The sequence below is a fragment of the Talpa europaea genome (assembly GCF_964194135.1).
Source record: "Talpa europaea genome assembly, chromosome: 8".
In the NCBI taxonomy this organism is placed as follows: Eukaryota; Metazoa; Chordata; class Mammalia; order Eulipotyphla; family Talpidae; genus Talpa; species Talpa europaea.
The window spans coordinates 78251472-78275982 of NC_140075.1; the positions used below are offsets into that span (position 1 = coordinate 78251472).

The 24511-nt window shown below is 35.2% G+C and overlaps 1 protein-coding gene across 2 annotated transcripts in view; it reads left to right on the forward strand.

Annotated features, from left to right (window-relative positions):
* Positions 1 to 24511, forward strand: part of FANCM (FA complementation group M) — a gene marked incomplete at both ends in the record, with an annotated part of 51539 nt that overhangs the window by 9612 nt on the left and 17416 nt on the right. For both annotated transcript variants that reach the window (XM_084241178.1, XM_084241179.1), the window contains 10 exons: positions 1274 to 1405; positions 4210 to 4342; positions 4681 to 4806; positions 5294 to 5377; positions 9684 to 9868; positions 12639 to 12845; positions 15974 to 16187; positions 17541 to 17698; positions 19288 to 19443; positions 21520 to 23392. In XM_084241178.1, the coding sequence (XP_084097304.1) occupies positions 1274 to 1405; positions 4210 to 4342; positions 4681 to 4806; positions 5294 to 5377; positions 9684 to 9868; positions 12639 to 12845; positions 15974 to 16187; positions 17541 to 17698; positions 19288 to 19443; positions 21520 to 23392 (3268 nt within the window). The remainder of the gene's footprint in view (positions 1 to 1273; positions 1406 to 4209; positions 4343 to 4680; positions 4807 to 5293; positions 5378 to 9683; positions 9869 to 12638; positions 12846 to 15973; positions 16188 to 17540; positions 17699 to 19287; positions 19444 to 21519; positions 23393 to 24511) is intronic.

Here is a 24511-nt window from a genome sequence, read left to right on the forward strand (position 1 = left end):
AAGAATGATATTTAGAAGCCAACATTTGTATGCATTCAGTATTTGGTATGCTCAGTGCTTCTGTGGTGTGACTGCATCTAGCCCCAATCAGTAACCTTGAATTCTTACCCACAGAATCAGAATCAGAATCATGAGCAAAGAAAATCATTGTTTTAATCTGTAATGTTTGCAGCTAATTTGTTATACAAAAATAGATAGCTAAAATATGCATCTATCATTAAATCTTTAATAAGTCTTTCTTAAAGAGAAGTTTTATAGGACTATGACTTTTTTTTGTTTTTATTATTTGTAACAAAAGTCTCAACATTACTAATTTAAGGTATGACAACAACTTCTCAGTAATCATCTACTTAATACTAATTAACTTGTCATCATTAGATTATTCTTTACAAGAATCTAAAAATTATAATTTGTATAATCTCATGTATAACAATATAATTTTGTTGATATTTTTATAGTGCTTCTTTAGGCATTGTGATTAGCAAAGCGGTAAGAGAGGGAAAATGTACAAAAATAGTCCTATTTAGAAAATAAAACTAGGCAAAATTTAATTATACATTAAATTTACATTAAATACATTCATTTGGATGTATTCAATGAGCCATCAATCTAATTCCTGCATCACAACCTTTTGTCTGTTACTTCTTGTAACTGAGATGTCTTCAGAACCTCTCTTGCTAGACATACCTCATCATTAGATGTCAGTTCAAAATCTTACCTCTTTAAAGGGACTGTCTTTGTCCACCTTATTAGTTAAATCTAATAATTGCTTGTATTGACTCATCTATATGTTACATGGGGATTAATCTCAGGTACTTCTGAATTTCACTGTTATCTTTTCTGTTAATTCATTTTAAGACAAATTTAATATATAATTCTTGATTTTTTTTTTTATAGAATGCTGCTTTCTAACACCTGGTTTTATTTGTTTGTTTATTTGTTTATTTATTTGGGGTATAGGCCAGAGGTGCAGGAGGGTGAGAGATTTCACCAGAGACAGAGCAGGGAGCAGAACAGGCAGAAGGACCGAAATACACTGCTGAGGGGAGCAGCAGGCAAGGCAGGAGAGGTCTGCCGCTCCATGTGGGAATCTCCCTGGCTGGCTGGGAATTGAACTGGCGCTGCAGAGGCTGCGGACAGCTTCACAGCACTGTGCTCAACCCACTGCGCCACTGGGGAGGCCCATAATTCTTGTTTTAAGTGAGGAAATTATTGTATCTGATAAAGATCTTTAATAAAACTAGGTTAAACTAAATTTCTTTGAAATTTACAGATTTTGGAAGCATTTGCTAGTTCCTTGATTCAGAGAAATGTTTTGATGAGAAGAGATATCCCTAATCTAACAAAATATCAGATAATTCTGGCAAGAGATCAATTTAGGAAAAACCCATCTCCTAATATTGTGGTAGGTATTTTTTTTTTTTTTAAGATTTATTTATTTATTTCTACAAGCACTGGGTGCAGTCAGAAGCGCGGGAGGGTGAGAGAATTCACCAGAGCCAGAGCCGGGAACAGAACAGGCAGACTGACGAAATACACTGCTGAGGGGAGCAGCGGGCGTGGCAGGAGAGGTCTGTCGTGCCAGTGGTAGGTATTTTGAAGCACATTTTGATGACGAAGATTATGCTTTACCTACAGCTAGAATGAAATGTAAATAATAATTGTTTTTTGGTATTAATTAACTTAAGAGTTCAGATACGGTTTATATAATTTATGAAAGCATGAAAAAACTAGCAAGAATGCACTTCAATGATTGAATTAAAATAAATTTATCTTCTAACTTTTTTTAAAGACTTATTCCTTTATTGTAAGATTTTTGTTTATAAAATGCATAGAAGAGCTGAGGGGAGCAGCAGGCAAAACAGGAGAGGTCTGCTGTGCCATGTGGATTAGCTCCCTGTCCAGGGATTGAAATGAGGACGCTTTGACCCCCATAGTGGTCGCCCTGAGACTTTAACCCCTAGGCCACCAGGGAGGCCCTCTTCTAACTTTTAATAAAGAATTGGTATTTTAATTCTTTTCTGTGTGGCTTAGTCAAAGAACATGATAGAGTAGATTATAATTAACATTTTAGATCTAGAGCATTTATCTTAATTCTCGATTCTGAGGTTGCATAAAGTATCATAGTAAGCTTCTGATTTCTAATCTTCATAGGAAAAAAAATAGCTGTATAGCAACATACCCATCAAGCTAGGCCCAAAGTCAGAAGAGATGTTCACAAGCACAAAAATGCACTGAGCCTTTCTTAGAATTGAGAGGGAATGCATGTGCAAAAGAATAGAGGCAACTGAATGAAGATGTGAAGGAGGTAGTGAAATTTGCCAGTTTGGTTGAGGTAAAGTCAGATGTGATAGTTAATATAGGTTGTAACAACAGGTGAATGGTTTTTATACTTCATTTTATTTTTTTTAAAGATTCATTCATTTATTTATCCATAGAAGACCTGGGGTATAGGCCAAAGGTGCGGGGAGTTAGAGAATTCGCCAGAGACAGAGTGTGGAGGAGAACAGGCAGATTTACTGGAATACACTGCTAAAGGGAGCAGTGGGCAAGACTGGAGAGGTCTGCTGTGCCATATGTGGATTAGCTCCCAGTCTGGGTATGGAACTCAGGCTGTAGCAGTGATAGTGCTGAGACTTAACCCCTAGGCCACCAGAGGGTCCCCTAGCAGTGACTGTTAATGTGATATTAAGCAATGTGGACTGTGTTTTCTACTAATGGAAACTTTTCTATGAAATTGCAGTGTATTAAGCTAAATTTTAATGAAATGTTTTAATTTCTGGTAGGAATTAAAGATTCATTGAAATTTTAAATAGGTAATCTAAAGCTGTTGAAATTGATCTTACCGATAACAGTTTATATTTTACAGAGAGATGGTTTTATACTTTATAGTAATTAGGGTACCATTTTAGGATACTTTTTACTATTTTGGTAACATTTTAAATGATTTTCACTAATGCTTAATGCTGCTAAAAAATAAGACTAATAGTCTGCCTTTTGAATAAAGGAAAATAATTAGAATATATTCTCAATAGTCTCCTTTTGAAACTATCCTATTATCTAGATATATCTGCTGCATGTTCCTGTAAGAGAAGAGTGTGGATCATGCGTCACGTGGATTAGCTCCCTGCCCAGGGATGGAAATCAGGCTGCTTTGACCCCCATGGTGGTAGCCCTGAGACTTTAACCCCTAGGCTACCAGGGAGGCCTTCTTCTAACTTTTAATAAAGAATTGGTATTTTAATTCTTTTCTGTGTGGCTTAGGAAACTATAATCATCTAGAGTATATTTGACTTTTCTTTGAGACTAGTGGTTAAACGCACAAGAACTCTGGGCCAGATTTTTCCGTTCAAATACTGGCTCTACAGATTTTTTAATCTCTAAATGGCCTTTAATAGTATCTACCTCATAGGTATTAAGTGAGTTTGCTTGAGGCATATGCTTAGAACAATGTCTGGTTCTCATTGTCACAGGTTATTATGGAATATGTAATTGGTGTTGAATGTTAGGGTTAAACTGTCTGATTATATATATTTGTCCTTATGCTAGTAACATTTTTGAGGATAGACCCATATCTAAATTATTTTTTTTTTTTTTTTTTAAAGATTTATTTATTTATTTATACAAACACTGGGTACAGTCAGAAGCGCGGGAGGGTGAGAGGATTCACCAGAGCCAGAGCGGGGAGCAGAGCAGGCAGAAGGACTGAAGTACACACTGCTGAGGGGAGCAGCGGGCGGCAGGAGAGGTCTGCATGCCATGTGGGACCCTCCTCCGGTGGCCAGGGAGCAGCCGGGGAATGAACCGGCGCTGCAGAGGCTGCGAGCAGCTTTGCAACCCAGTGCTCAACCTCTGCGCCACCTGGGAGGCCCCATATCTAAATTATTTTCCATCATATCCCTAATATCTAGCTCAGTGCATGACCTATAGTGCTTGTAAATCATTTTGAGAGAACAAATGCACCTATATACTCCTAATAATTTACCTATGAAGAGGAACTGTGTATGATAAATATTTATCCTTTTACTTATTCTCTTTAAAATGTAAGTTTCCTGTTGAATAAGGAAAAAGAAAAATTTTATATGGCAAATACATTGGTACCTTTTCATAGCAACATCCTAAGATGTTTAATAGAACCATTAAGTTCTGCAAGGAAAATGTATCTTCATTTCTTTTTGCTATTAACTTGATGTATGTTTGTATTTCTAGGGAATACAACAAGGCATAATTGAGGGAGAGTTTGCTATTTGTATTAGTTTATATCATGGATATGAATTATTACAGCAAATGGGAATGAGATCATTATATTTATTCCTTTGTGGAATTATGGATGGAACTAAAGGTAAGTTATATGGAATTATTTAAAGAAATAATGATATAATGACATTATTTTAGTTGATGATATTTTGAATATTTTGGGTTACCTAAAATACTTTTATTTTAAAAAGCAGTGAAATAGTTATGTAAGAAGTGACCATGTTTCTCTTTTTTTCCTTCATAAATTGCAAGCCATTTATTAATACATATAAATGCATAAGTAGAACTGGAAAAAGTTGTTGCTTTTCATATTTACATTTGAAATATTTGATTCCTTATTAAAGCTTTATTTCTTTTTAATAAATTTGATTAGGTTTTCTTTTAAGTGTATTTACTTGAAAAATCTTTTCTTAATTTCTGTAGGAATGACTCGGGCAAAAAATGAACTTAGCCGAAATGAAGACTTCATGAAACTCTATAATCATCTAGAGTGCATGTTTGCATATACACACAATACTTCAGCAGGTGGCATTTCTACTATCCAAAAAGGTCTGGTTTTTCTTTTAAGATTTTATGTTGTTTGTTGTCATCAAGAGTCATTTTGAAATTTTCCTCCCTTGATTCACTTGTTTATCTATAATTACTTAGATTTTTGTAGGAACAAACCTAGTATGCGTAAGCATTTTCTAAGTTAGGATAACTATATATTCAAGCAGTTTATAATCTTTAAATGCATGAGATATATTATTGCTACTGACAGTAAAAATTGTCAAAACTACCAAAAACTGACTTATAACTTAACTGTATATGTATTTTCCTCCTTCTACTTTGCTGCTGATTCTTGCTTGGATTCTGTAAATGACATTTTCATAAAAATTGAAAGTTTATTTTGCAATAGGATTATGTGCTATCCAGATACTACTTATTGTTTAAAATTTTAAAAAAGCAAGTTTTAACAAAGACATTTTGATAAAGTTTAAGTTAGATTAATGTAATTGATTATGGAAAAAATGCAGATATTTTTTTTTCTTTGCAGGAGGTAAAGATAAATTTTTCTATAGTCATCCAAAGTTAAAGAAATTAGAAGAAGTTGTAATTGAACACTTCAAGTCATGGAATGGTAGGTAATATTTAGTAGCTTGAAGGTGAGGTGTTGTTACTGAGAGAGCTAAAATTCTGAATTTTGATTTGTCCTAACACTTCTTAGGGAGATGGACTTTTTGGTACTTTGGATAATGAATGGGAAAGAGCTCTGTGAAATTTTGGGAGGACTGGGCTAGAGGAAATGGTGGGAAAGGATATCAGCTTGTAAAGCTATGATGATAGGAAATAGTCATGAAGAAGTGCCATTTTTTGTTGGGTGGTAAGCAAAAACCTGTTTGTAGGGTGATGGTTAGACTGTTAGGTGATGTTCTACTTTATAGAAATGAGGGAGCAAACCTTGTGACTTTTTGGGGGAGGATCATTCCAGGCAGAGAGAATAGAAGATTCAAAGGCCCTAAGGCAGTATGGTGTTTGTGATTATGGATCAGTAAGCAAAACAATGTGGCGGGAGTAATGAAATGACGTAAGAGTGCTATATGGGGTGACCAGGGGCCAGATAATATAGGGCTTGTAGGCCAAGTAAGGATGGTTTTTATTCTATGGATGTTTATGCTTTGTGAAACCATTACAGAGTCATTAAGAATAATAGAATGACATGATCTGAATTAGATTTATAAAGATCTCTCTGGTGGTTTTGTGGAGAGCAGATTTGTACCAGGTAGCAGTATACTGTAATAGTGTAAGACGGTAATAGTGTAAGGTGGTTTGTACCAAGTTATTGGTAGTGGAGGAGCTGAAAAGTGGTTATAGAGTCTAGATATATTTTGAATGTATAACCAAAAGTTTACAGTTGTATTTAGGGTATGAGAGAAAAAAGAGAATTGTGCGTGTGTGTGCGCGCGCGCTTGTGTGCTTGTGGATGATTATATGAGCAAAGAACATTGTAAAGGGTAAAGAACAAAGGTTAAGATGCTTTTGAGATATCTATATGGAAATGTGTAGGCATTAGATAAGTGAACCTGAATCTCAGAAGAATGGCCTGGGCTATTTTTACCTATAGTATATCCACTTTATATAATGATGAATCCTTCCTGTTAAAATATGAATCACTTTATCATTTAATATTCACTTAAGATTACTACCAACTAGTCCTTGTGGGTGGGGCATTTGTGGGTAGGGCTTTTGAATAATTGTGAGCACATGAGCCAATCACCGGTATATTTACCTTATTGATGACACGGGTTCACAATTGTGAACTATAGAATTTTTTTTCCTTAGCCTTTATGTATCCTTTCATACAAGTGGTTGTTTTTGAATTATATAAAAATATTGTACTAAACTGTTACCATGACTCCTAAAGAGTGTATCAGAGGGCCTCCCCCGGTGGCGCAGCGGTTGAGCGCTGGGTTGCGAAGCTGCCCGCAGCCTCTGCGGTGCTGGTTTGATCCCTGGCTGCTCCCCGGCCACCAGAGGAGGGTCCCGCATGGCGCGCAGACCTCTCCTGCCGCCCTCTGCTCCCCTCAGCAGTGTACTTCGGTCCTTCTGCCTGCTCTCCTCCCCGCTCTGGTTCTGGTAAATTCTCTCACCCCCCTGCGCTTCTGACTGTACCCAGTGCTTGTATAAATAAATAAATCTGGGCCTCCCCGGTGGCGCAGCGGTTGAGCGCTGGGTTGCGAAGCTGCCTGCAGCCTCTGCAGCGCCGGTTCGATCCCCGGCTGCTCCCCGGCCACCGGAGGAGGGTCCCGCATGGCGCGCAGACCTCTCCTGCCGCCCGCTGCCCCCCTCAGCAGTGTACTTCGCCCTTCTGCCTGCTCTGCTCCCCGCTCTGGCTCTGGTGAATTCTCTCACGCTCCCGCGCTTCTGACTGTACCCAGTGCTTGTATAAACAAAAACAACAAAACAAACAAACAAATAAATAAATAACATGCCTCAAAAAAATAAATAAATAAATCTTTTTAAAAAATTAAAAAAAAGAGTGTATCAGAAAGAATATTTTAATTAAATTGGAATAAGAAATTATGAAAAAGCATGATGATGGTATAAGTTTGTGAATTAGTTTGAGAATTTGGTTATCCCTACCTACTCCATTAGCAAACTTTAAATGATTTTGACATAACCTTTTCCAGTTTTAGTTAGCGAACTTATTTTTAATTTCATCTTTTTAATGTCAATAAAAATGAAATTTTTTTTTTATTTTTTTTTTAAGATTGATTTATTTATTTATACAAGCACTGGGTACAGTCAGAAGCGCGGGAGGGTGAGAGAATTCACAAGAGCCAGAGCGGGGAGCAGAGTAGGCAGAAGTACCGAAGTACACTGCTGTAGGGAGCAGCGGGTGGCAGGAGAGGTCTGCGTGCCATGCGGGACCCTCCTCCATTGGCCGGGGAGCAGCCGGGGATTGAACCGGCGCTGCAGAGGCTGCGGGCAGCTTTGCAACCCAGCGCTCAACCGCTGCGCCACCGGGGAGGCCCTAAAAATGAAATTCTTTTACTATTTTGGTTGTTTTACTGTATAAATCAAGGTCATCTAAGTTTGGTTATGTGCCAAAATTTATAGATTATGCTTTGAACAAATTATGCTTTTATCAGTATATTGGGTTCACATTGTGATATTTTCACTATACAGTCTTGTCTATAGAATGAACTTGTATATAAAGTGAGAGTCTACTGTATTTTCATGTAGATGCTTAAGTTTTGCAGTCCTTAGTATAAAGGAAATATTTAAAGTTTCAGGAGTAGATGTGGTCACATAAGTAGGAATACAATTTAGAGATAAGAGACGGCCCAGAATTTAGTCTTGAAGAATATTGACATCTAGAGTTCAAAGGAAAAATAACCATAAAGGAGACTAAGAAATCAGTCAAGTGACATGTCAGAAAGCTGAGGGAAGAGACTTTCAGTAGGGAGGAGTGGACTGTGAAATACTGCTGAGAGGTGTTGTGAAATGAACTAAAAAGCATCCAATGAGTTTCGCAATATAGAAATTATCGATGGCTTTGTTAGAGGAGCTTCAGTGAACTAGAGGTAGTAAGGCACATTGGCCTTTAGAAAGTAGACTTGACATTAGCAGCTGGTCATGAGTTGGTCAGATGTAGTGAATAGTCTTAATTTATGGTGATTCAAAGGAGGTTTATCTAGAACAGTTTTCCTTGCAATAGCTGCTTCTTTAGTGCTTATGTATTATGACATTTTACCTTTGTGTGCACTAAGTCATTTGCTCCTTGGAGTTGTTATGAAGATTAAATAATATATAAAATGCTTATTGTAGTCCTTAGTATGCCAGTGATGATTAATATAAGTCATATGGAGGGAAGAAGGACTCAAATTTTCAAGCAAGGTTACAGACAAAACAAATAACAGTAAAAAAAAAAATTCCCCTGCAACTTGCAGTTATTAATCATTGCTATACACAAGACTGCATACTTTACATTTTAATTCCTTTAATAATTATCTCAATCCATTTTATTTTTTCCAAGACAAAGAGCCATATAGAAGTTTAATAATAAGTATATCTCTTGTATGCGCATGAGAGACCCAGCAGTGACTAAGTAACTTGTCCGAGTGGCTTTACATGCAATCTGAAATAGCTTAGCTGGGTGGAGGGAGGTTGGGGGAAGAAAGAGTAGTCAGGGTGTTTACTAGGAAAAGGAAGGTACTTCTGAGATTAGAAAGCTCAAGTAGTTTGCCTTGTCGTAAAACTGTTATGGGGAGTCAGACCTCGAAATCAGTACTTTAAAAATTAAATCTTTTGTTCTTTCTACCCTTTCACATTGGCTATAAAATATTAGTCTATGAAAAAATGGGGCTTAATCCTAGATACTATAGTTTTGGTAGACAGCTCAAATGATAATGCCATAAGAAAAAAGACAAGAAGTAGTAAAGATGAAATGTCATCTATAATCCTGCAGCACTTAACATACTTCTTGCCTCATAGCCTCATAATTAACTTGTAATGGGCTGTAAGCACTTTGAGGGCAAGGACTGTTACTTTATAATTCACACAATTTGCCAGATATCAAAGTTGGAAACGAAGGATTTATGATATTAATGGGAGCTCCGTAGTTCTGTGCCTTCAACTTACAAAGTAAAGGGTAATAAAAATAAAAATAGGCATCATGTCTGAATTAAGAATTGGTCAAAAATGATTCAGGTAATTTTTATTTCATTTGTTTGGGATTTTATTTTATGACAGTAAATGAAATATAGGTAGCCAAGATTAGTAAAGTTATTAGGTAAGGTAGGAGGAAAACTAGCAAAAGTTTAAGATGTCTTAATTTATTTTTTTGAAAGAATCACTATTAGTTTACATTCTTAGACTTGTCTTTTGACCTGGTTCTTGTCTATATACTTTTTAGAAAGTTGTGATTGTTCTTTGTCATGTAGCTCAACACACCTCTGAAAAGAAATGTGACGAGACCCGAGTTATGATCTTTTCTTCATTTCGAGATAGTGTTCAAGAAATTGCAGAAATGCTTGTACAACATCAACCAGTTATTAAAGCAATGACTTTTGTTGGCCATGCCTCAGGGAAAAGCATGAAGGGTTTTACCCAGAAGGAGCAACTAGAGGTAATTATTTTTGGAAATATTTAAAGTAAAAAGAAAATTGATTAGCTTTGCTCTTAATACCTTTTTTGTTTCAACTCACTGATTAATAAGCTATTTCCTAAAGATAATTTTATAGTGAACATGTAAGTAAAGACAGGGATATTTTGAAAGACCAAACACATGTTTTTGCTGTTTTGAAACTTTAAATGTGTATATATACATATATATGTGTGTGTGTGTGTGTGTGTGTATACACACACTATTTACTACATTTACCATATATGGTAAATATATTTACTATAAAATATAGATATATATAGTAAATTATATATAATAGAACATTAATATATGTGTTATATATATTATATGTAATCTTTACTGTATACATATAGTAAAGTGTAATGGTTAAGTAAAAAAGCTCTGAAATCATACTAGCTAGATTGAAATCCTGGCTGTACCATAAGTTTCCTTAACTTCTTTTGCTTTAGGTTTCCTAATCTGTAAACATACTTTTTACAGTTGTCATAAACATTAAATGAAATTGTGCTCTAGACCTTTCAAATAAATGTTTACTGTTTGTTTATTTTAAGTTACTTTAGTCTTTCTAAATAATTAATGAGGTCATCTCTATTTGTTATTTAAAAATGTGGTGAAAAGAAGCTATGGTGGTATTTAAGGGAGCACTATGCCTGTATAAGAAGTCAGAAATTTTCTAATGCTGTGATATGATTTTTTTCAAATTTTAGACTTCATTTTTATACACTATATATTTTTGCACATTTGCTGTAGGTCTACACATGAGAAATCACTGACAATTAGGTCTGTCTTTAATGTCTAATTCATTTTGACAGATTTTCTTGATTCTGAAATATTAGTAGTTGAAGAGTCCTATTCTGTTAGTACTTTTTATATGTCTTCACCATATTCAGAAGAGTCTGTTTAAAATGACTGAATCTGATGGGAAGTATCTAGGAGGTGTTCCTGAGTTACAGATAATTCCTTTACTTACTTCAAGTCTAATTAAAAGTACTTTAAATTGTTCAGACATCTAGTGGGTGATTTTTTACCCACTCTTAACATTTATATATGAAAAATGAAGTGAACTTTTGCCTATGGAGTCAAGCATTTTGAAATATTCATAGCACCCAATCTGGTTTCTGGCCATTTCATTACCCAAAATTATTATTTCCTGCATTAGTCGGGTACCGTTTCTCCTGCCCGGCATAGTCACCGTGTCCCTCCCTCTACCAAAGCACCCATAGTCCACTGTAGTCCATTGTGTTCTCCCCCAGTTTTCACTCTTTTTCCTCCCTCAACCCCTCTGAAAGCCTAAGATTGATAGTCAGTTTTCAGGTGTTGGTTTTAAATTTTGACTTTGTCTGACCCTTTGTTTGGTTTTCCTATATTCCACAAGTAAGTGACACTATCCGATATTTATCTTTCTCTGAAGGGAGACTTTTGACCAGTGCTACTGGAAAGGTTTATAAAAGGACTTAACTTGCTAAGTTTGTATTTATTATCCTACTTTTCAGGTTGTTGTTTTCAACTATATGACTAGCTTATAGATTAAAATTTTGGAGTCAGACCTAAGGTCAAACACTGGCGATTATTAATACTTATGAATAGTAGTATTTTTGAGCTTGAACAGTCTTTGTCATGGTCTATAACTCTCTATAATGGACTTTGTCATGGTCTATAACTCTACTTTAGTAGAGTTCTTATTTCCTAAAATTTACTTTTTGTATATAAGGTCTGATGACTGCCCATCTTCCTAGTCATTTTACTTAGACATTCTTATATTTTAATAGGCATTTATAAAGACCTTAGTCAAAAGCGTGACTGATTCCTCTGAATTACCATCATTCAATTTTTGTTTCTAGTCTCTACCTATTCATTGAATATTATCTTATTTAATTAGCATCACTGCCACTCCACTAACACCAAACCTGCAGTGCGTTGCTGTTGATATATTTGGAGAAATTGGTGCTCACAGCAGTTAAGAATTACATTTAAAGACTTAAGGAAAGTTTTCAGAATTTTTCATTGACTTTCATTTACTCATTTTCATGCTATTGTAGTTTCATTAAATGGGTGAGAGAAATTCTGTTGGAGGAGGAAAACTGTGGTATTGACTTTTAGTCTCCTTTCCTCTGAAAAGAGAGTTTTCTTTGACTGATGAAACTCGTGGAGAGGACAGCTGAGTTCCTTTTGGAGGATGTTTTTAGAAGATAAGGGAGTTCAGAGAAAGCCTCTCCCTGCACTATCTGTTTTTCAAGTACCTAAAGTTCAAAATAACCAATATACCAAAGCAGCATATTTTAGAACAACATGACCTCAACTCCTACAGTCATGTTTTAGAATAGCATATTCTGCTACCCTTTGTTGGAAAGGCAATATAAAAGGGAACATAGGAATTCTAGGAGTAATAAAATAATATTTTAGTTATGCCTAACAGTAAGGTTAGGTCTAGGATATGATAAATAGCAACAAATGCTCTGGGTCATTTTGATGCTATATGGTCCTTCTAGTGATGCTAACGATCATATCTGGGGGTTCTCTTTTATGTATAAATTATTAGCAAACCCTTTGGACATTCCAACTATTATGAAAGCAAAGGAATTAGGACTGCTCTAGCATTTTACCACAATGTCTTTTGGCTTATATGCTATTTTGTCAGTTTTTCATTTTGTTAGTATCCTGGATGCTATTCACCATTTTAGGATAAGTGGAAATTTGATCTAAAATTCTCTTGCATTTACATTTAGTTATTTTTAAATCATTTTTACTTTAGGTAGTGAAAAAATTTCGTAGTGGTGGTTACAATACATTGGTGTCAACTTGTGTGGGTGAAGAAGGTTTGGATATAGGAGAAGTTGATCTTATAATATGTTTTGATGCCCAGAAGAGCCCAATTCGTCTTGTACAACGAATGGGTAGAACTGGCCGCAAACGTCAAGGCAGAATTGTTGTTATCCTTGCTGAAGGACGAGAAGAACGTGTAAGTAGATATGTAGAAATATGATTTCATTATTGAAATTTGAGAAATATAGATCAAAGACAAATATCAGTTTTTAAAATTCAAAATACAAATAGCCTGTAGGTAATTATGGATGACTTCTCCCCTTTTCATTACATTCTGAATATTTTTTTTTTGCAGCTGGAATTTTTGATTGTATTAAATTTCGTAGTTTACCCATGTTAAGAAATGAATTTTTTGTACTGCAGCATTAATTTAGAGACACTTAGATAAAAAAGTGAATACATATTACTTTGTTTTATTATTTCCCTGATCTTCAAAGCCCTGTTTTTTTGTGTTTAGTTTCATTGCTTTAAAACTGTGGTGAGCTGAGAATGTTTTTTTTTACATTTTAAAGGATTGCCTAAGTCATTCAGTGAACTAATTCATCAAGTAACCAACCAATCAGCAAGAATATGTGCCAGTGATAGTGTGTGGACTTATGCCTAAAATAGTTATTTTCCAGGCCTTTATGGAAAGGTTTGCTAAATGATAAGTGATAAGAGACGTGAATCACATTCAAATCTTGCAACAGTTCTGAGTATCAGGCCTTCCTAAATATGATGTACATAATATTAATGTTTGTTACACTTAAGTGTTAACTTTTGTTACTGGGTAGGACTTTTTATCCTCTTATATGTGGCTTTACATTAAAGACTTTTTCATTAACTATGATAGTTTAAAAAATTACTTAAAATGTTTATGTATCCTTTAAAAGCAATTTTTTAAAGCAAAATTGTTGTTATTAAAATATCATTGCTCCACATCCTTGCCACTGTTTTACAGTATATAATTTCCTCCTGCAGGTGTAGTCACCTTAGCACTCCCACCGCTGCAGGACCCATAGTCCTGCATCATAGTTGTGTGGTAGCCCTTCTCCCCCTCAACATCAGCTTTTAAGCACTGGTTTTAAAATTTGTCTTTGTCGGGCTTTTCTATATTCCACGTTAAGTGACACTATCTGGCATCATGAGTTTATCTTTTTTTGTTTGCTGAATAGTATTCCATTATGTATCTATCACGTTTTCTTGATCCACTCATCTGTTTTGGGGCACTTAGTTTGTTTTCATTTCTTGTCTGTTGTCAGTAGTGCTGCTGCAAACATGAGTGCAGGTTTCCTTTCAAATGAGTGTTTTTGGGTAGATACCCAGGAGTGGAATTGCTGGGCTGTGTGGAAGCTCCATAAAAGTATCTTTTATAGAAGTAGCAACCTTATTAAAAAAGAGCAATATGGTAAATGTAAGATTTCTAAGGTAGGCTTTTTTTTTATATTCTTGATACATGTTCTTTATTAAACATATGATTTGCAAACAGTTTCTCCCAGTATGTAACTTATCTTTGTATTTTCCTTTTTTTAAAATATTTTATTTTATATAATTATTACATCATTTTTCATTTTTGCACAATGTATGCATTTTCATTTTGGTTATATTCCCCATACAATTGCACCCCCCCTTATTTTTTAATAAAATAATTTAATAATTTAATCTTTCCTCTCCTCCCTCCCCTCCGCAGTGTGTCTCTGGTCCATAGTTGCTTGTTTTTGTTTTTTTTTTATTTTTAAGATTTATTTATTTATTTATACAAGCACTGGGTACAGTCAGAACCGCGGGAGGGTGAGAAAATTGACCAGAGCCAGCGTGGGGAACAGAACAGAACAGACGAAATACACTGCCGAGGGGAGCAGCGGGCGCGGCAGGAGAGGTCTGCGTACCATGTGGGACGCTCGCTGGCGGTCGGGGATTGAACCGGCGCTGCAGAGGCTGCAGGCAGCTCTGCAGCCCAGCGCCCAACTGCTGCGCCACCAGGGGAGGCCCCATAGTTGCTTGTTGATTTTGATTTTTACTTTATATTAATTAATCTTTTTCCTGGTCCCTTATTTGGGTTTTCTAAATTCCTGCTATGAGTGAGACCACCTGGTATTTTTCTTTTTCTTTCTGACTTATTTCGCTGAGCATGATCCCCTCTAGCTCCATCCATGTTGCTGCAAATTGCATGTGTTTATCTTTTTTGATTGCTGAGTAATATTCCATTGTGTATATGTACCACAGCTTCTTGATCCAGTCATCTATTTTTGGGCATTTGGGTTGTTTCCATAGCTTAGCTATTGTAAATAGTGCTGCTATAAACATAGGGGTGCAGGTGCCCTTTGCAATTAATGTTTCTGTGTCATTTGGGTAAATACCTAGGAATGGAATTGCTGAGTCATATGGAAGCTCTATGTTTAGTAGGTCAAGAAATCTCCACACAACTTTCCATAGTGGTTGGACCAGTTTGCACTCCCACCAGCAGTGCAAGAGAGTTCCTTTTTCTCCACAACCTCGCTAATATTTGTTGTTACTAGTTTTTTTTAACATGTACCACTCTCACTGGTGTAAGATGGTATCTCATTGTAGTTTTGATTTGCATTTCCTTGATTACAAGTGATGTTGAACATTTTTTCATATGCCTGTTGGCCATTTGCATTTCCTCTTTGGAGAAGTTTCTTTTTAGCTCTTCTGCCCATTTTTTGACTGGATCATTTTCTTTGTTTTTGTTGAGTCTCATCATCTCTTTGTAGATTTTTGTGATCAGCTCTACGGTAGGCTTTTTTAATGTTAAGGAGGTCTAATTGGCTTTTTATTAAATAATGCATGAATTGGCAGCATTCCTCTTTATCAAATAGAAAGGTGCTCCAAGGAGCTACACAAAATGAAAGAATTTGTAGTCAGAAATGGGCAGAACAAGGTTATTAACAAAAGAAAAGAAACGATTGTTTCAGTCAAGATCACCTTACTGATGTTGAGAAGGAAATTCTGGACTGATTGAATTAAAATTCTACTCTGGGAGAGGCTAAGATTTTAATCTCTCTGAGTGGGGTTCAGTGTAAGTGACTCCATTTGGGCCTGTTGATTTCTCTTTAACAATAGTGTTAGATTTTGAAACAGTTTTTATCACGATTTAATTGAACAAATTTAAAACTCAAGACAACAGAAATCCTCCTCCCTAAGTATTTAAGTGGATCAGAGTTTAATTTACTGTTTAAAATAAACCCAAACTAATATAGTTATTTCTTATGATTACAGAATTATTATAGAAATAATGTAATTTGATATTTATTTGTTTTGCAGACCTATAATCAAAGTCAGTCCAATAAAAGAAGTATTTATAGAGCTATTTCAAGTAACAGGCAGGTCCTTCATTTTTACCAAAGAAGTCCACGAATGGTTCCTGATGGAATCAATCCACAGTTACATAAAATGTTCATCACACATGGTGTCTATGAATCAGAGACGTCTTCTCGGACCTTGAAGCAAAAGTCATCTATCTTTTCCTATAGGAATGGTAAATTAAAAAATTTTGCATTTAGATAAGCATCCTCTTCTCCCACCCCCACCCTGTTGTTAGCTAGCAAGTCATATTTTGATATAATATTTCTTCTTGGAGACTCAAGGTATATTGTAGAATGTTATAGTTGTTCTTTTTGAAAAGGGTATTTTAAAGTTTCCCAGCACTGAGTTTCTATTACTCTCTTGCCAGTTTTTCCTTCCCTTTGTCACATGAATAATCTCTTTAGTAGAATTCTGAAATCTGTCCTTTATTAAAAATGGAGATAATCTTGTTGCATGTACATTTTTCTGTACTTTTTTCTTCTGTTCTCCCTAATTTTTGAAGTTTCAGTGATTCTTATTACCAAGATTATATGTGTAAATGTAATTTTTATACTTTACTATGTTTTATACTTTACTATTAACATAAACTAATGTTTTATACTATACTTTACTATGTTTTATACTTTACCTGTATCTTGATTTACAGGCCTGAACCGATTTAAAGTGACTCACAGAGTGGAATGCCTCCACCTTCCAAAATTTTACATTTTAGAGCCTCAGATTAGAAGACCTGAAAGGAACCTAAGAGATTACTTAGTTCAAATCCCTTGTTTTGCAAAAACTAGTTATACAGAAGTTTCTTGATTCCTAATTTAGTAGTTTCTGCCTTCATTTGTATTGGACCAGAATTTCTGCTTTGTACTATTAACCTTTCCAGTTTGCTGATTGTTTTCCTTTATGTAGACTTTGGAAGTCAAAAGGGGTTAATTAGCCATACATTTTTCAAAAAGTGTATTCTTATGTTATTTTCTTAAAGCCCTAAGTAGATCTTTTCTGTCTGCCTTCACTGATTTTGCTCCTTCCAACTCAAGACTTAAGCTAAAACTAAAACCTTTTTTTACACTTGACAATACCCTACTACTCTCTCCTTGCCAAGCTTCAGATAACCTTTCCAATATTGCCATGATAGAATAATGATACTAATTTTCATTTATAAGTTATCTGACTGTTTTGTGTCAGGTCTTAGACCTCAAATGTCCAATGGGGAGAGTCCAAAAGAAGACAGGACTGAGAGCTTAGCCACCTGACTGTGTTTTTTCAATAACGAAGTCATCACCAAAGAGTAGCTCCTAGATAGAGGGTTCACTAGTACTTTCAAAGAGGTGAGAGAAGTTTAGGAGATATGTAGAAGCAGGAAGTCATAGCCAGAATATTTTATGTGACAAATACTTCTTTTGAGAAACAGAATGAACAGTTTAGCAGAGATGGGTAGACATTAACAGGTAAAGTCTGAGTTGATATTGTATATTTTGTGTTTGCCTTGAAGATTATTTAACTTCTTTTCCATTATTTTCTCAATTCATAGGAACGAGGCAAAGTAATTCAAAGAAGGATTGGTTATTATCAGAAGAAGAATTTAAATTATGGAGTAGACTTTATAGATTAAGAGAGAATGATGAAATTAAGGGAATAACATTGCCTCAAGTTCAGTTTCTGTCTTTTCAGAATGAAGAAAATATACCTGTAAGTTGAACATGTTTTCATATGCATTTTGCAGTGATTGTACAATACCTTTGGGAGTTAAGTGAATGGTTATGATTAGAATGTCAAGTTACTTAAAAATTTAATAAACAGTTTAAAAAATATTAAACACTTAAGTTTGTAAAGCTACTTTCTTATACTCTTTATTATATATTTTTTTGCATAACCATAATATGTTTAAGTTTTGTCTTTTTTCCATTATTTTCTACTATGTATATTTTTGTATAGGCATAATTTATATGGTTATCATGGTACTCTGCAGAATACTGGAGTTTGTTTGACAACTTTTACCTATTGTGTTTTGGGATTCTTTTCTATATATTGCTAACATAAAATTATGTTGGTATGAGCAAATTTTTATAAATTTGTTTTTATTTTTTGTTTTGAAATTATAGTAAAACTTTAAACTGGATATTGTTTATTTTATTATGAGTAAATTATTTATAAACCTAATGAAAGTCAAGGGAATTGATCAAAAGTTATGTATGTGCCTAGAAAGCTGGAAAAACAAACTCAGGAAAGATTAATTTTAGAAGTTTTATAGGGCTTGAAATAAATGATGATTCAGAATTTTATTCACTAACAGGAAAAATGAGGAATGACAGCAGGCACGAAGAGTTGGATCAGTAATAATGAATAATTATGAAGACCTCCATATTAAAATGTGAAATATAAACTTAGCAAAATAGTAGTTTTGAAACACATTTTCTTAAATATTTGCTTATATTGTTTTTCTTGAATTTATTTATTTATGCATACAAGAACTGGGGTGTAGGTCAGAGGTGTGGAAGGCAGGGGGGTGAGAAGATTTACCCTCTAGAGATAGAGTGGGGAGCAGAGCAGGCAGATCTACTGAAATACACTGCTGAGGAAAGCAGTGGGTGAGACAGGAGAGATCTGCTGCACTGTGGGTTAGGTCCCGGCTGAGAATCTAACTCAGGCCACAGTGGCTGGTGATAGCTTGATAGCGCTGTGTATTTAACCCCTGCACCACCAGGGAGGCCCTTAAATATTTCCTTTTAAAATGGAGCAGAAAAACAAGAATATGGTCAATTCGTAGCTCACATAACAGTTATTTTAAAAATATGGTATAGGGCCTCCCCAGTGGCGCAGCGGTTGAGCGCTGGGTTGCGAAGCTGCCCGCAGCCTCTGCAGTGCCGGTTGGATCCCTGGCTGCTCCCCGGCCACCGGAGGAGGGTCCCACATGGCGCGCAGACCTCTCCTGCCACCCGCTGCTCCCCTCAGCAGTGTACTTCGGTCCTTCTGCCTGCTCTGCTCCCCGCTCTGGCTCTGGTGAATTCTCTCACCCTCCCGCGCTTCTGACTGTACCCAGTGCTTGTATAAATAAATAAATAAATCTTTAATAAATAAATAAATAAATAAATGGTATATCCATAAAAAATAAAATAGTATACTTAAAAGGATATCTTTGTACGTTTTGAAGTTTTTACCCTGAGATTTTAGTTGAAAGTACCTAAATGAAGTAAATTATCTGTATTTTAAGTTTTATGTAAGTCACTTTGTGAAGTCTGAATATGTGTGTTTTTTCTTTTTTAAAATCACTAATGAAGACTCAAGAACCATGCAGTGGAGTTCATCAACTCTCTCTCTCTGAATGGAGAGTGTGGCAGGATCGTCCTTTTCCGACCTATCAAGTCGATCATTCAGATCGATGTCATCATTTTATAAGCATTATGCAAATGATAGAAGAAATGAGACGCGAAGAGGTAGGATTTTATTGTAATTTTCCCTTGTTTGTATGATAGTGAAAGTAGAATACTTTATCTTAATTTTAATTTATAAGAAACAGTATTATAAATAATTTTTTTAAAGATTTATTTATTTATTTATTTATGAAAGCACTGGGGTACAGTCAGAGGTGCAGGAAGGTGAGAGAATTCACTAGAGCCAGAGCGGAGAGCAGAGCAGGCAGAAGGACCGAAGTACACTGCTGAGGGCAGCAGTGGGCGGCAGGAGAGGTCTGCGTGCCTTGTGGGACCCTCGCCCGGGGGTTGGGGATCGAACGGGCACTGCTGAGGCTGCAGGCAGCTTCGCAACCCAGCGCTCAACCGCTGTGCCACCAGGGAGGCCCTATAAATAATTTTAGGTAGAATATTATGTTTTTCTCAGTAGCTCCTTGTGATATCAGTAAGAAACCAGTTTCTTGCCTTAGGAGAAGTAGACTTAATTAATCAGAAGACTATCATCTGTAAATATACTTAATGACTTATATAAACTGTACAACTAATTTAGTATTTTTATTAGACGAGGATTTATCGAAGTATTTTGTTATCTTTGTAATGTATCTTATATCCTGGTGGTAGTTTGGAGAATTATTGATTCCTAGAGTAGTTTTTTGGTTATTCTGTCTTGACAGAGTGAATAATGAACGTATTATGATTGTGAAATCCAAAATGCCAGAGTTAGAATCCCAATTTTACCTCTTACTAATCTTCCCTCAGGAAATTACTTAACCTCGTCACACCCCAGTCATCTGTAAAATGGTGATAATGATAACACCTTTTTCATTGGTTGTGAGGATTAAATGACTTAGTACATGTAAAACACCTAGGCTAGTAACTGACATATAATAAGTATGCAATAGATTGCAGCTGACATTTTTATTTTTAACTCTCTCCTTAAATACATGTAAATAATTAGTTGTGGATTTCAGGAAACCTCTGCCATCAAATTAACACATACTAAGGTGGTGACTTCCATATGTCATTCTCTGTTTGTGATCCTGCAGCTTTATCAATGAAGAAGCCAAATAAAATATGCTGTGTGGGGAACTAGCAGGGAGACAGACATCCTCACATTAATATGAATTTTACTTATTTTTCAAAAGATGGAGAGCTAACTGCTTGAATCCCTAATGAGGAATCTGATTAAAGTAGTTCTTTCATGGAGATAAGTGGAGGGTAGTATGGACTATAGTTTTAGATTTAGAGATAAGTAAGAAAGAATTCTTCCTTGAGAAATTTGTTAGAAATACTACTACAACTTGATCCTTGAATGACATGGGAGTTAGAGGCTCAAACCACCATGCAGTCAAAAATAGGCATTAAACTTTGACTTCCCAAAACAATTTACTGGTAGACTTACCAATAACATGAACAGTTGATTAATATGTACTTTGTCATATGTATTATATACTATATTCTTAGAATAAAGTAAGCAAGCTAAATAAAATAAAACATTATTAAAATCACAAGGAAGAGAATAAACCCTTATAGCACTGTACTGTATCAGTACAATAAGTTTACATTGTTAGTTTATAAGAAAATCCACAGATAAGTGGACCTGTGCAGATCAAACTGGTGTGGTTCAAGGATCAACTATATATTCTAGCCTATACATCATTACTTGAGAGATGTTCTAAAAGTTGTTCTTAGTTTACCTTCATCAAGAGTAAATTTAGCATATATTTCTGTTTTTTACTTATATATGTTAATTCTTTAATCTATTTTTAGAAAGTTAAACTGATCAGTTGAATGTTGGAAGTGAAAATACTTAATGCTGATTATATTTTTATGTATACATTAAATTTATTCTTTCTACAAATAGTTAAAGGTCTTCCATGTATTGAATACTAACTAGAGATACAAAAATATTAATTGATTAAAGCTAATTTGTGATAATATCATAGTCATTTATATTTTGATTAATCAGAATAATTTTTTAAAATAAAATAATTTCAACAATGTAATATTTAGAAAATATGTTAACACAGTAAAACTTATCCCTTAGAACTGGTTTTTTTATTTAGTTTTCCTGTTTCTTCTCATTTTTCTTTTTTATAGGGAGAATGCAGCTATGAATTGGAAATTAAATCTTATTTACAAATGGAAGATGTTAGCTCAACATTTAATGCTCCTAGAAACAAGTGTAATCGTCTTGCAAATTACACCTTTCCTAGTAACAAGAAATCTTCATGTACAAAGAATATAAAGCAAGGCAGTTTATTTTCAGTGATAGAATCTAATGAAGAATGTACAAAAGATGTTAAACAAACTGGTATCAAACTTGCAAAAATTAATTCTCTAGAGAAAAAAGCTTCTAAAGAACTAAAAAAACATCAGTCTGAAAAAGAAAACAGTAATATGGATTATTTAAAGAATGATGGCAATTCCGTTGAAAGTATTTTCCAGGTAGACTTAAATGATAAAAGGGCATCAGATACAGATGAAGTGTCTGCCTCATGTGCTGTCAATGAAAACATTGCTAATCAACCATGTGGATTATTAATGGATTGTCAGTTTACAGATAAATTTACTAGTTCATGTGCTGAAACTTTTTTCGATTCTGGTTATCACAGTTTTGGTGATGATAAATCTGTCTCATCTAACTTACTTTTTCCATTTGAGGAAGAGCTTTATATAGATAAACAATTTTATGATTGTCATTTAACAAAAGAGGTACTAGCTAATGTGGAGAGATTGTTATCTCATTCTCCTCCACCTCTCAGTGGACTCTCAAGTTTGGGATATGAAATTGCTAAGGGTTCTGTGCTTGAGAATTTGTTTATTCTACCCTATACAGAGTATTTACAAAACAATAAATCCACCTATTTGATGTCATGTTCAGCAATAAATTCTCAACAGAATTCACTTAAACTTATTAATCATCCTACTGAAAAAATGTGCCTCGATGGTCCAACTAATGATCAGATTTCTGATGAGCCAAGTTTCTGTGACTATGATAAAGTACACAAAGATATGAATGAAAATTTAGGATCCAACTATCATATTCAAATAAACTTTGACCCTGCAAAATTTCTTGGTGAAAAGAATCATGATGTTGATAACAATGACCTCCCAACATTGCTCAATGATCAGAATGAGAGTTTACCATTATTTGATGATGATGATGAAGAGATTGATGATGTGAGCCATTCTCCCACAAACAGTAAATGCAAATCTTTATGTGTATCAGACAAAACTGCTTTAAGTGAAATGGCACTGGTCTCTCATTTCTTAATTTCTGATGAACTTTTGTTAGACAATAATTCTGAATCTCAAGATCACATATCAAGTGATAATAATGGTTGGAAATCTCATGAAGATATAAAAGGTGTATGTGAGGACAACTTAAAGACTGATGAGTATGTTTTTGACTATTCTATGGATCTATTTTCTGTTACCTTTGATTTAGGATTTTGTAGTCCAGATTCTGATGATGAAATATTAGAACATACATCAGACACAAATAAGGATAGAACTTTAGGCAATCTGTCTGGAAGGTGTTTAGATAGTAAAGAGATAAGTGATACAAATTATGTTTCATGTCAAGCAGTAATACCAGGAAAATCTATGGATGGTTCTACAAGTAGAACCATTACTATCCCATCAAGCGAAAATAAGAGGAGTTCAACTTCCGCATGTTTCCAACTGAGTGCAGCACGAAATAAAGAATGGACGTCTCCTGGTTATTCTCAGTTTTCTTTGCCAGTAAAAGAAAAAAATGTGAGTACACCACTTTTTGAATCAAACACATTAAACTCATCTTATAAGAAGAAAAAGGAAATACCCACGATACCAGATTCTAACAATGAAAAAGTAAATCTACGAAGTTTCAAAGAAACATTGAATTCTACTTTTGATTCAGACTTTTCTGTGGAAAAGACTAAAAACAAGGAACAGATCAGTTTGCATCAATCCTGTCATTCTGTTGAAGGTAAGATTCCATCTATATAAAACATATCTTTTAAGAATAATTAGATGAATTATGTAATTTTTCAAATTGTAATTTTTCAATGTATGGTACATGGAATTAGATTATGAATTACATATTTCTTATGTTGATACTTAACTGATAAAAGTATTATTTTATCTATATATATATTTGTGGCAGGCATGCCTTGGTTAAGGTGGCATGCTGGACACTGAAATAGAAGTATAAGATCTGACCTTCCCCCTGAGTGTGAAACACAAAAAACTATATGACACATACATTTGGAAAGATACCAGTAGAATGTAGAAATAACTACCTAAATGAATGGGTGTTTAGGAGGTTCAGAAGGTGACAAAATTTTGAAGTGGATTAGATTGGACATGTATTTTTTTTAATATCTAAAGGGCAGGTTTATTATAAAAGGAAGAGGAGAACAAAAGGCACTTGCATAGACACAAATGGACAGAAAGTGCTGCTCTGAAAACAACAGGTTTGCTAACAGAGAGGCCTGCATGGTTGCAGGCAGATGACCTTAAGGTGCTGCCTCTGCTGAGGGGGTCAGTAAAGAGAAGCCCCAGCATGGCACAAGTCATGGGCAGGCAGGAAGGCTGCTGCCCTGTAGAGGGACAGCGATTTGGCGAAAAGGGGCATCTGCATAGGCACAGGTGGGCAGGACTGCTGCTGGACATGTATGTTTTTTAATGTAGTTTTTCATTTTGGCTTTTCAGGAATATTTACAATTTGGGTATATTGAAAATATTAAAGAGAAAATATGATGGATATTTGGAATTAAAATGTTTTTAGTCTCTTTTAATCTTGTTAAAGTATGGGGAATATAAAAATAAAATTTATTATTAAAAAAAAAAATACATATAGGGCCTCCCCGGTGGCGCAGCGGTTGAGCGCTGGGTTGCGAAGTTGCCCGCAGCCTCTGCAGCGCTGGTTCGATCCCCGGTTGCTCCCCGGCCACCAGAGGAGGGTCCCACATGGTGCGCCGACCTCTCCTGCCGCCCGCTGCTCGCCTCAGCAGTGTACTTCAGTCCTTCACCCTGCTCTGGCTCTGGTGAATTCTCTCACGGTCCCGCGCTTCTGACTGTACCCAGTGCTTGTATAAATAAATAA